Genomic DNA, 12,190 nt, shown 5'->3' with positions numbered 1-12,190 from the left:
ACTAAACCCCCCCCCCCCCCCCCCAATATCTCCCATCCAGCTCAGCGCACTACCCACTAACAACCCCAAGTCCTAGGCAAACTCGAATCCTCGCCCTTTGACCCCCCGATAAAACCCTACAAGCCCTCCACAACCGGCGTCCAATACCCCAACTACCTCCCCTACCACGGCCACATCACCGCGCTCACCGTCGCCCCCTCCGCGCGCCGCCTCGGCTACGCAACCGCCCTGTCGTCTGCACTCGAACAATCGTCCGACGCGGCCAACGCGTGGTTTGTTGATTTGTTTGTCAGACGCAGCAATGAGATTGCGAAGGAGCTGTATCGCAAGATGGGGTATAGTGTGTATAGGGTTGTCAAGGATTATTATAATGATGGCGAGGATGCGTTGGATATGCGGAAGAGTTGTAGTCGGGATAAGGAGGGCGAGTGTGTTAGGAAGGATGGGGAGGAGTGGGAGGTGGGGGCTGAGGATGTTTGGTGAGGGCGTGGGAGATGATGGACTATATTTTTGAAGCGCGCGAAGGGTGGTGCGGGACGGGATGGAGGATGCTGTATATACCCCGGTGCTGTGGGACTGAAGACGGATGGCGCATGGCGGATGTATTGATATGGTTTATGGGGCACATGATGTGAGTGAGACGGGCATATATCAATTGCGGCTGCTGACAAGAACCCAGTCCGAACACCCGTGAGAGTATAGACTCAACGAAGCATAACATCAATTGTTAGCGTAGGAATGGGAAGCTTCCGCTCCTGTCCATCGATACCATCTCGACATAATCCTCTCCACAGCCTACAACATACCCTCTCAGCAAGCCTACTCACATGCTTTCCCGCTCACTCACCAATTCACTACAGCCAAACTCCCCAACCTCCGAATCTTAAACCCAAACTCCGCCTCCTCTCACTATCCCCCTCCACCCGCCGCAGCCCCATCCTCTCGTAACAGCCATTCCGATCCAAAAACCACACTGGAAGTAACGTGCCACAGCCAGGGAGCGGATCGGTCACACGGGATCTCGGCAGCCGGGATGTAACGGCCAGCGTCGAACGGAGTAGCCTCTCCCGTGAATACGAGTCTCGGGGTAGACAAGAAAACGGAAGGGAAATTGCGTTTGCAGGGCCGCTGGCAGTGCGGTGTTGGGTTCGCGATGCACGTTTCCGTCGCAAGACACTTTTGTGTGTGCAACCTTGGATGGAGGTACAACCCAAGGACTAGTTGGTCCGTGTTGAGTGAGCTAGCATACCGTAGATATGGTGGTCTGATGACGATGAGGATGGGCAGTGAGTGCTATAGTAAGAATATTTGTTGTGGGGAGTTGTCGAGAGAGTAAAGCCAGTAATAAACCTCGACGGACAGTGACATTTCACACAATTTGGCACTTAGTCATCGCAGTATTATGTGTAATCAAATGAAGGATGAACCTAACTTAAATCTTTTGTTCATAGCAAATAGCACAGAAGGAGAGTGCGTTACGGACAGACAGTCAGAACTAGAGGGATGGAACACGACAAGAGCACTGGATGCTGTTGTAGTCCGTAATCGTATATCTACGTGGCTACATTACACCAATACACAATAGAAGAGTAGGATCTGCGCAATGTATGCGCCTATTGAGCTATTTGCACCCGTCTCAGCACAATAACTGTTCGAAATAGTCGGTCGCACGCCATTTATCTTTACTGGCTTATTCAGACAATATAAATCCTTTCCCTCTCACTTCATACCTATTGTGCATCGCGAGTAGATGCCTGACGCCTAGCGTTGTTCCCATGAACTTCTCTCACTTTTGACTCAACCTCACCTTATTCCCACAAACACACCGCCCGTACCCACACCGCCGAGCCTCTGGTCAATATAAGATCTCAGAGTCGGAGCAGCTACTGACCTTCAACGTTCAACGTTAAACCTCCAACCTTCATCCTCCAACCTTCATCCTTCAACCTCATCCTTCAACCTTCATCCTTCAGCATTCATCCTTCATCTTCCCGCCTTCATCCTCCCGCCTTACACATTGCGACCACATCCCACGACACCCACTCACCCACTCACCCACTCACCCACCAAGTTTTGATGCCCCGTTTCAGAATCAAAATGAGTTTCAGTATCAACTCCTCGCCCAGCGCATGGCAGGATCCACTCTTCCTTCAACACCCGTTCATCGATCAGATTCGCGAAGCGGCGCTGAAGTACCGCCTCCAATCCGCCGCCCATTTCAACATATCCATAGATGTTTGCCAAGCAACTCACACCTCGAACCCAGACCGATTGGCGGATATCGACGGAAACCTCCAGCTTTACGTTGGCTTCTACAACTTCGGGACTGAACCTGTCTTCGCCGTCTGCCGTCCCAAGATCTCGAAGCGCGGACGCGATAAGGGAAAGACTTTCAAGGGAGCGGTGCAGATCTGGATGAGGAACAAGTTCGTACCGGTGGTGCGATTCTTCGAGGCTGAGTTCCCGCCGTTGGATGGGCCTGTGGCCAACGGAATCATGTTCCAGTGGTGGAACAACAACGGTCGTATCTTCAATTGGACATCACTGCCCACTGAGGTCAAAGAGCGAATCCTCATGTCCTGCATGCATCGCTCTCCGCCACTACCGGTTCAGAAGAAATCCAGAGGCCGCGTCCGCCATGTCAAGCAAGGCGCACCTGAGATCGTTGGCCAGTTGGGCAAATGGGCTTCCCTACTCACCGTGTCACACCAAGTTCGCGCGATCAGCCTGCGTCTGTGCTTCGCAGGAAGCAGCGACCTGGAATTCAACAACGGCCTGTGTATCGTGGCCGAGAGCAAGTTCAGCCTCGAACGCAGCATTCGCAGGCTGGACAAGCATCGTCAACTGACTGAAGCGAACAGTCTTCCGTCTGAAGACAAGACTCGAGAGCTGGAAACACTATACAAGGCGTTCCCAAAGATCTACCCGCACTTGGACCGATTTGCTACCTTCAGTCATGGCATCCGCAAGATCTACCTGGAGTTGTCTTTCATCCACGCGCTTTGTTTCTTCAAGGTCACTGCTGGATCATTTGCGCAGCACTTGAGGCCACATGATCTAAGTTACGAAGTCTTTGAGAAGCTTCCGCACTTGAATGAGGTGATCTTCAAGCTTCCGGATGCAAGTGGATATCTCGAGGATAATCTCAGAGAGCGACCGGTTAGCATCTTCTATGGAGAACCATTCAACTGTCCCCGTACCCTCCATCGGCTCATCTATGAGAGAGCTGCAGAGGTATTAGCTCCATACGACGTCGTCAAGTTTCATGGATTCATGGATGAGGATGAGCAGATCAGGTTCCTGAAGTTCCGCGATGCTGCAAAGAAAGAGCTGAAGATTACTACTGAGGAGCTTGGACAGCTATACAAAGAAGATTATGGTGGGGTGGAGCTAGAGGAGACCGTTGTTCCTGGCCTTGAGAAGAAGGAAATGTATGAGAAGGTGCGAGAAGTCATCATGGATGACTTCTGGCCCCCGAAATGTCGATGTGAGAAATCGTGCCGGGAGGTACTCCATCCCAGCTCGGTCTGAGGGCGAGTGTTGTAAAGGACATTATATGACCGGCCTAGCCCCAGTATGTGGAATGAAGTTCGTCTTCATCCTGAGTTCACTCAACGTCTTTATCCAAAACTTCTCTTCCTCTACTAGCGAGTCTACTACATATCTACCACTTCGTGTTCAGCGCCTTATCATGTAACATCCGGCTGATGAACATGAAAGCTGATCCGATGAGGAGCGCGGCACCCTGTCGCCGGTTAGTGACTCCATCGGCCATATGCCTATACTTAGAAAGTAGCTTACTGAAAACACGATCAACCATTGATACCCATCCTTTGTGTCATGATCCGTGATGAGTGCACCGCCAATCGGCGTACCAACAAGACTCGCAATGGCGATAACGCTGTAGAAAGCTCCAATGCGCGCTCCCAACTTGTCGTTGGGTGTGAGGTCGCCAATTATGGAGGGCGGAAGAGCAGTAACATTGCTGGTCAAGAAGCCGTATACGCAGACGAAGAAAATGAGAGTAGCCATAGATTTACCGAGTAGCCATAGGAAGAGACAAAGGCAGCCAGAGATGAGGGTGATAGGCCATAGTAGGTTCAGTCTGCCGATTCGATCTCCGATGAAGCCTCCCAAAGTTGCGCCGATAATGCTGGAGCCGTTCAGCATGCACAAGAAGTAGTCGCTAAATTTGTTGCCAGGGTATACCGTGTTGGCGTATGGCTTGAGATAGTACGCGGGGATCCAAAGGCCCAGTATAGCAAACCACGTTCCAACGCATAGTACGGCATAGCGTGTATCGACGAATCCCTTGAAGTCGATAAGCGAAGTTAGCCCTTTGCGATTCGGTTTGCCACTGGGCTTGCTTGTAGAGATATACAAGGCGATCAAGTAGCAAACACTAGACAGTTAGCTGAGGAAAGACTGACGCGCTGGCTATTACTTACGCTATCTTGACAGCAGCCAGACGTAACGAGTTCGGGAAGCCCAATCTCGGCAGTAGTTGATCGAACATCAGCGGAAAGCCGATACCGCCCAGTGCCGATCCCGTGGAGACCAAACCCATGGCCAAAGCACGTCGCTCTTTGAAGTGCTGGCCAACTACCGTGACTGCTGGCTGTACACCAAAAGCAATGGTAAAGCCCATCAGCAAGCCTTGCGTCATCAGAACCAACCAAAATTGTCCAGGGTGTATGAACGACAGTATGATGAGTGCCAGCACAGTGCCAGCGCCTGAGCCAAGGTAGAGGTTCTGACTATAGCGTCAGTCTTCTTCAAGGGGTGACGGGGACGAGTACTAACCGTAACACCATATCGATCGCAAAGAGCACCGGAAAGAGCAGCCAGTAAGTTCATGAGCGCCATTTGAACCGTCCCAATGAATGCGATAGTCGATGGCGGCGTCTCTTTGAGGAAGTCGCTGCTATAGTAGTTCTGGAAGAAACCAAAGCTGTTCATAACCCCAAAGGAGGCGTAGTACACCAGTATGGAGCCGAAAACCGTGAGCCATGCTGCACGCCCACCCTCGCGTACCTGTAGCTTACACGATTCGGTATCCGTACTGCTTTTGGTGTCGTGACGTCCAAGGGTGTCTATGGTCTTTTCGGTCATTGCGTAGACGTTGAGAATGGCGGGCTCAAGGTAAAGACAGAGGTTGATCTGCATTCTTCATCGGTCCTTCGTTCAGCACTATATATAGGCTTCGTTGCCCTCCCACACAATTCATCAACATAACGAGGTCTAGTGGAAGCCGAGCTTGCCAGGTCATAAGAGTACGTCGGAAGGGAAGTACCGTTTACGTTAGCCGTTCTACCCATAGCCCCAGTATGCGTTCTTTCTGTTGGCTTGGTATGTACGTGATCATCATAAATCGTGTCGGAAATGTGGGTTCGTGAACCTTGAACTCATGAAAATGTTGGCATAATCGTCATGAAGCCAAATACTGTCACTATCGACGGGTCGGTGATCGATTTGAGCATGGCTGTTGGCGATGTAGCAAGAGAACTGGTGGATACGTACAGCTCGGATGTAGCCCGAGACGTTACGTGCGGAGTGTTTTCAGGCCCACTGGCAATGACGCCTTCGACGACAGTAGACAGGTCATCTCGGCTGCGGTATGCCTCTGGTGAATACGACTCCAATGAACATGCTAGCCGCTTTGTGCTACATATGACGGAATGCTATTGGACTACTTGAAGCACAGCTCCACCTGTGTATTGACGACTGATGCCCAAGAAGCCGGTCGTTCCTGACAAATAAGTAAGCTGGCAAGGTCAAGATACGTGCATCTGGCGTGATGGTCGCGGACTTCGTCTCCTGTACGTCGTTCATGAGCGACATGCCAAACCTGTGTCTTCCGTTCAGTTGCACAGAAAAGTCAGATGTAATCTCTCCTTACTGTGAGTACTTGGTCGGCACTGTAATAAGCGGTCTCTTTCGCCGAAGTTTATGAATGAGCAGACCCGGCCCGGGATGTTGGGAGGTTATTGCTGTCGCAAGCCAGACGTTCATTGTTACTCGACCAGGCCGTTGATATGCAGAAAGATTTTAGCAAGGCCATGAGGTATTTCCACGGCGGTTCTGAAGAACAAGTGGTGCTAAGTCCACATGGTTCAACGTTCCAAGGATCTCGTGGCCTCCAGGGCTCGCACCACTGCAGACAGGACACGACTCAAGAATCGTCAAGAACGGCCGCCTGTTGAAAAGCATCGAGACGAAAGGTATGATTACGAGTAAGTTGGGTAGTTATTTCGGTCTCACCAAAGGTGGTCGGCGTTGTACATGCGGAGAGCGGGCTGTGAGTCCGGATGGAATCAGGAGATGAAGGTGCGATGGCTCACGGGTCGGGCACGGAAATAACGACTAGCGCGGCACTAGTACGGAAGTACAGCAAACCAGCCGTGCCTGCACAGATGCCGACATCACTATCGAATCTTACGAAAGCTGGCACGGCACATATCAGGATGACCGATATCAAAGAGCCCCAGACCACGATGCCTATTTGGTTCGAACAAAACCCTTCACACGACCATGTTCCTCCCGAGACCCAGCGGCTTCTCGAAACGTGGAGTGGAATCCCATCAGATGACGTACTTGATCATGTTGTCCAACTTCGTGAGAAAGCCTGGAAGGTTCATCCATATCCTTGCATTGGGCAGTTTCGGTTTCTCGATCCCAGTTTCTCCGAGCTCCCGGACGAGCGCAAAGAGATTGTTGAACGCCTACGCAAAGGTCAAAAGCTGTTAGATATGGCTTGCTGCGTCGGCCAGACTATTCGTATGCTTGCGAACGATGGAGCACCGACTGAGAATATGTACGGTTGCGACTTGCAGTCAGACTTCATCGAGCTGGGTTATGAGTTGTTTCGCGATCGAGAGAAGCTCAAGACGAGGTTCTTGATAGCCGACATTTTCGATCCTCAATCAGCGCTCATGGGCATCAAAGGGCAGGTCGACATGGTATATGCCGGATCTTTCTTCCATCTGTGGGGATATGAGAAACAAGTCGAAGTCTCCAAAGCCGTGGTCGCGTTACTGTGCCCGCAACCAGGCTCGATGATACTCGGTCGACAGGTCGGAGCCACCGAGCCCCTCGAGAAGGAAGGTCCTACAGGCACGATGTATCGACATAATGTGGAGAGCTTTCAGAAGATGTGGAACGAGATAGGCAATGATCTCGGTATCGACTTCACCGTGGATGCCAAGCTCAAGCCGCTGGGTAGGGACCATCAGAAATTCCATCTGGACGACAGTACTAGGCGGCTGTGGTTTGTCGTACGCCGTGGATAGCGCGCTTCATCTCTGCATACCGTTCAAGGAAAATGTTAGACACCGATTATCAATACATGACCTAAAAGTCTACATTGTCTTAGGATGTTACCAGATTTCGTCGTTGTGTTGATGTAGTTTACAGCGCACTTGTTCAGTCTCTCCCTCGCATAGTTCATTACTTTCTGGAATGTTCACGAGAACACTCAAACCGAGGTTTCCTGTGCCTTCCCGTGTAACGCAGTCAGTACGTCCGTCTCGGTCCGTACCTGAACAGGCATAGACGTTCAATTATTCGAAGTGTCTGGCCCGCATCTTCTGGTGCAAAGCCGTGCAAATAGCGTGGATTCATAAAGTCAGATCAGATCTGTATGCATCTTAGCGAAGAGCTCTAATGCAAAGTTCCGCACCAAGTGGACATTGTCACTATTTTTGCGCAGCAGCACTAACATATTCGCTCAACGCAGTTCAATTTTGCCGGGATGCGTAGGGATAAAGGATCCAACTACGGCAGCCCTGTCCGCGCTTTACTTTAAGCCTAATTCCCCATACTTTTCGATATTTCGCCTTCAATTTCGAGAAGGTTGCTGATTGGCCAATTCACTCTTGGACCGTAACGTCGGGAAAGCCACCTGCCTGGCTGCAGGAAGAAGTGCAAACTTCTGCTCGGTAAACATCAGTCGATCAAAATCTGCCGGCGGGAGACGGTCACGTTCTCGTGTTCATTTACGGCGGTAGCAGGAATGTATGCGTTCTAGCCCATCCTGACCGAGCCAGAACACCGAGGCAGGCAAGGGGTCTGTCGTTCATCTATCCAAATGAAATGCGAGATGCAATACTCAGCTCAGCCGCTTCTTTAGTGTGAAAATGTTGCGGTCGCAGGCATAGATATTGTCTATAAGACATGGACGTTCAGCATCAATCCCGGTACCAACTCATCCCCCCAAAGTCAACTTTTAGCCAAGGCCAGAAACGACATTATGAAGTTTTCCATAGGTTTGGCAGTAGCGCTCGCTGCAAGTGTAGAAGCGTCTAGTCGCATAAAGAGGCAGTTCGGATATCCTGATGGTAAGGACTCCAGGGCTCGTTTCGCACGTCGATGAATCTGTCTAACACCGTCATTAGTGGAAGATTGTGGATTAGATGCGTTTGATGGGCATACGTCTGAAGCGGCACTCTTCTGTAGCAACATCCTCCGCTCAGGAACCGCAACTTCTACAATAACCAGTGGCTACACCACCACCACTACTACCACCCGGAAGACCACGGTAACTGTCCGGCCGACACCTACTTCTACACCGACGCCCAGCGCCACCCCTAAGCCAACCCCGTCGTCTACGCCGAGGCCTACATCGTCATCAACCCCAATACCGTCTTCGTCTTCGACGCCCAAGCCGTCTTCATCTTCAACACCGAAGCCATCCTCTTCGCCCACTCCCATACAGCCTTCTTCCACGATTGTGTCCTCGACACTCGTCTCGAGCCCATCTCCGTACGTCCCTATAGCCCACAATCTCGCACACTGCAAATAGCTAACATCCCCACAGCACGCCCACAGGCACACCAAGTTGCGGCATTGTAGCATACGTCAAGACCACGCCAGCCTACTACTTCGAGTCCAGCGGTACGAAGAACACGTTCCAAGCCTGTAGCGCGCTCTGCAAGGCCGATAGCAAGTGCCTGAGCTTTGGCTACGGTGAAGCCAACTGCATGCTTTTCGACGTTACTGCGTAAGTCTAGCTCCTTTGCGTAGTTCCAACCTCTTGCTGACTGTACTCGTAGTATCGACAACACCAACTACAATCCCATGAGCCCGTACACATTCTACGACGCCGCCTGCCCCGCAGAGCTACCAGTACGTAAGCGTCAACTGGATATCTCGCTTGGTGGGCCAGGTGGTATTCACATCTCGCTTGGCCTCGGCAGCGGCGAGATATCCTCTGCATGCTCGTGCTTCATTACCAGGGGCCCAGCTAGTACGACAGTCACAAGGACAGTTTCCAGCGCGGTTGTCAGGACGAGCACTGTGACCAGTACTGTCACGAGAACGAGGGTCCCTGGTGCTGAGTGAACTAGACCACGGGAAGGCAGGACGGGCTGTTGACGAAAAGACTGAGATAGTGTTGCATATTTACTTCATTGTTCATCGCGTGTCCCCTTCCTGTTTAGATTGTCAGGTCTGACGTACTCTCTGAACTCAACATATCTCCACGGGCTTCTGGCTTGAATGCCTTTCCACCACCCACGAGATGCATGCGTGCTACCATCTCACGGACGGTGCTGCAGTTGCATGGACGTGCATCAACTGCCTTGATGGCCAGGCTTGACATCGCATGGTCCAGGACATCATGATCTGCGAACCAATAGTCTTATTCCAAATATGCTGCATGTCCCTCGTCTTCCTGACGATGGCCCTTTGTATGCTGGCTGAAAGCAGCTTCGTTGCGTATGTCATACCACGGCGGTCTTCGGGTCGTAGGCGCCGGCGCGCTCGTCGTGATAATTGTGCTGCTACGCGATATATCTGGGATTTTCCATAGAATGGTCGTTCATATTGAGACTATCGCGCGGGGGATATGGTCGCCATTGGAGGGCTGGAGATCGAGGAAGGCTTTGGGGAGAGCGAATAGACTAAGTCTCTGTGGCTATAACTTTGTTAGCGAACATGCGTGTAGAATGAGTGTCCTATGTGACATACGCTGTATAGATCATTGGCGTTACAGCTGGTACATGGCGAAAGAATATTCGTCTCGTCTAACGCGTTCTTCTGAGAAGTCGCGCTTCCTCGCGAACGAGGACGCGTCAAACGGCCTCACCTATCGCTATTGTAACCGAGCTGCAGCACTGACAATTTGACAAAAGATATTACCCTTCTCCCAGTTCGGGTTTGGGGTTGTCGCGCTAGAGATCGACCAAACGATCATCGTACGGCGTGTACATGGTAGAGCGTGGATCCCCACGTGGATGAGGGGCGACACCAGCGACGAACAAAAGCTTAGCTCAGCCCCATCTACATACAACCTCCACCCAACCAACCACCCACCACAAAACCTACATATCCCCCACAATGGCGCATTTCTCTCAAATCACCAACCTAGCCGAATACGCCGCCTGCATCAAAGCCACAGCCGGAAAAACCGTCCTACTAGCCTACTGGCCCGAAGACGAAACCACTAACGAGGTAGCCACCGCCCTGCAAAAGCTACTCCCGTCAACATCCTACGAACAGTACGATGTAGTCGACATTTACTGTTTCGACATGTATTCACTGCCTGATCTGGGCAATATGCTAGATGTGAGCTTTGTGCCGACGCTGATGTGGTTTATGGATGGTGTTATGGATGCTATTGTTTGGCATGAGGGGTGTGCGATTGAGGGAGAGAGTGTGGAGAGGGGGGTTAAGAGGGTGGTGGATAGGATTAAGGGCGGAGATATTGCGGGGGAGGATAGTGATGATGATTGGTAGATGGGTGGGGGTTGGAAGAGGAGGATGAAGACTTTATCACGTTGAAATCTGTGTCTTGGAGAAGCATGGAGAAGTCTGTGGAGAGAAATTGTGGGTATCGAGCACCGGCTTGATAGTAACTTCTCTCGACTTCGTTACAATCCCTGGAAGCGAAATGCTCGACGTGGGGAGCTGGCTATGGCTACCTTTGGACTTATGTCATGGAGTTCTGCAGAGCATCTTACATTCGATTGGCGTCTATCGACTGGAAAGATCCACCGGAAAACGACGCATCCTAGTATGTCTTCAATCTGGTCAACCATGTTCATCAGCTTTCTTACCAAATCCAAGAAAATCGAGTCTAGCTCCCCTCCCACACTATCGGTAATAGCAAGAGTCGCAGCTACCAATCCCCTGTTGAATCAATCTATGACAGTGCAAGAAGCCAGCGCCAACTTTGCGCTTTCTGAACCCGCAGTAATTGCACTTTTTCGACTCACGCTGGCCTCGGCAAAACACTAGAAAGAAATACCCTCTTCTCCAGCTCCGCGACAAACTCTACCAACAAGCGGTTTGCTTTACAAAGTTCTAGAAATATGCGATCTGGACCCAATTGAAACCATACAAATATCAGCCCCCTGCCCTAATTCTACCTAATATCGATCCTTTGCCTAGTATTACCCCAATATCCGCCTTTCCTACACCAGGTACCCAAACGTCAATGGCGGGAAGCAACAGCGAAGAACCACTGGTGGCTTATTTCATCCGAGAGATACAGCGGAAGGATGAAGAGATTGAGGTCATGCGAACGCAGAAGCTCGACGACGACGCAGCCCTCCGTATCGCTCACGAGAGGATCGCTCAGCTTGAGAAGCAGATAAAGAAGCAGATAGCGATAAAAACACAGCCCTGGCCAAGAGGACAGCACAACAACGATGAGTGTAGCCGTTCTTTCGCCGGTAAGGTAAAGTCCACTGCTGACGCTGCCACTGGCAAGGCGCTCAAGGGCAAACAACCAATTATGCCGACTACCAAAGCATCTCTATCGTCCGAGAAGTTCCAAATTCCCGGCAAAAAAAAGGAGAAAACACTGGTACAATTCTTGGCAAAAGACCAACATGAAGAGAGCCTATAGAAACGACGAGGTCATGGAGATGAAGCTCCCGTGTTTCGACCCTGATTTCGACCACGTAGGCATTGCACGTCCAGTAGAGAACCCTGACTATCGGCACGTAGAGTGCCGCTATTGCCTTCAATTTTACACAAAGGAGGACTTGTGGGATCACGTGGACGTCTGCAGGGCTTTCTGGAGTCTTGCCATACATTGTGGGCATTGTCGCGGGATCTTCAAACACAACCGTGCGTTCTTCAGTCGGCATGAGCCTGAGTGCATGTTGCAGTTAGGCAATACTGAGATGTGTGAGAACCATTACACGCTGGCGAAGGCTAGGGTCTGAAGCGCGGTTCAGGGTTCGCG

At 51.2% G+C, this 12,190-nt stretch overlaps 7 protein-coding genes across 7 annotated transcripts; 6 read left to right on the top strand and 1 right to left on the bottom strand.

Moving 5' to 3' along the window:
- Positions 1-123: 123 nt before the first annotated feature.
- Positions 124-483, top strand: J4E86_009370 (uncharacterized protein; the record flags this gene model as incomplete). Its single annotated transcript, XM_051449876.1, has 1 exon — positions 124-483. A coding segment is annotated over one exon (360 nt), but the record flags the coding sequence as incomplete, so codon positions are not given.
- Positions 484-2,097: 1,614 nt separating this feature from the next.
- Positions 2,098-3,531, top strand: J4E86_009369 (uncharacterized protein; the record flags this gene model as incomplete). Its single annotated transcript, XM_051449875.1, has 1 exon — positions 2,098-3,531. The coding sequence occupies one exon, from the start codon at positions 2,098-2,100 to the stop codon at positions 3,529-3,531; it is 1,434 nt and encodes a 477-aa protein (XP_051299212.1).
- A 133-nt stretch (positions 3,532-3,664) lies between these two features.
- J4E86_009368 (uncharacterized protein) lies at positions 3,665-5,166 on the bottom strand (the record flags this gene model as incomplete). Its single annotated transcript, XM_051449874.1, has 4 exons — positions 3,665-3,745; positions 3,802-4,357; positions 4,449-4,753; positions 4,804-5,166. 4 exons carry the CDS (start codon positions 5,164-5,166, stop codon positions 3,665-3,667), a joined length of 1,305 nt encoding a protein of 434 aa, XP_051299211.1.
- Positions 5,167-6,531: 1,365 nt separating this feature from the next.
- Positions 6,532-7,289, top strand: J4E86_009367 (uncharacterized protein; the record flags this gene model as incomplete). The annotated part of the gene is made up of 2 exons (XM_051449873.1): positions 6,532-6,615; positions 6,660-7,289. 2 exons carry the CDS (start codon positions 6,532-6,534, stop codon positions 7,287-7,289), a joined length of 714 nt encoding a protein of 237 aa, XP_051299210.1.
- Positions 7,290-8,248: 959 nt separating this feature from the next.
- J4E86_009366 (uncharacterized protein) lies at positions 8,249-9,002 on the top strand (the record flags this gene model as incomplete). The annotated part of the gene is made up of 3 exons (XM_051449872.1): positions 8,249-8,336; positions 8,591-8,760; positions 8,862-9,002. The coding sequence occupies 3 exons, from the start codon at positions 8,249-8,251 to the stop codon at positions 9,000-9,002; spliced, it is 399 nt and encodes a 132-aa protein (XP_051299209.1).
- Positions 9,003-10,335: 1,333 nt separating this feature from the next.
- On the top strand, positions 10,336-10,734 carry J4E86_009365 (uncharacterized protein; the record flags this gene model as incomplete). Its single annotated transcript, XM_051449871.1, has 1 exon — positions 10,336-10,734. One exon carries the CDS (start codon positions 10,336-10,338, stop codon positions 10,732-10,734), a length of 399 nt encoding a protein of 132 aa, XP_051299208.1.
- A 700-nt stretch (positions 10,735-11,434) lies between these two features.
- On the top strand, positions 11,435-11,848 carry J4E86_009364 (uncharacterized protein; the record flags this gene model as incomplete). Its single annotated transcript, XM_051449870.1, has 1 exon — positions 11,435-11,848. The coding sequence occupies one exon, from the start codon at positions 11,435-11,437 to the stop codon at positions 11,846-11,848; it is 414 nt and encodes a 137-aa protein (XP_051299207.1).
- Positions 11,849-12,190: the final 342 nt, after the last annotated feature.

Source organism: Alternaria arbusti (genome assembly GCF_024043155.1).
Source record: "Alternaria arbusti strain BMP 1465 chromosome Unknown scaffold_16, whole genome shotgun sequence".
Taxonomy (NCBI): Eukaryota; Fungi; Ascomycota; class Dothideomycetes; order Pleosporales; family Pleosporaceae; genus Alternaria; species Alternaria arbusti.
This window is presented reverse-complemented; position numbering and strand designations above follow the sequence as displayed.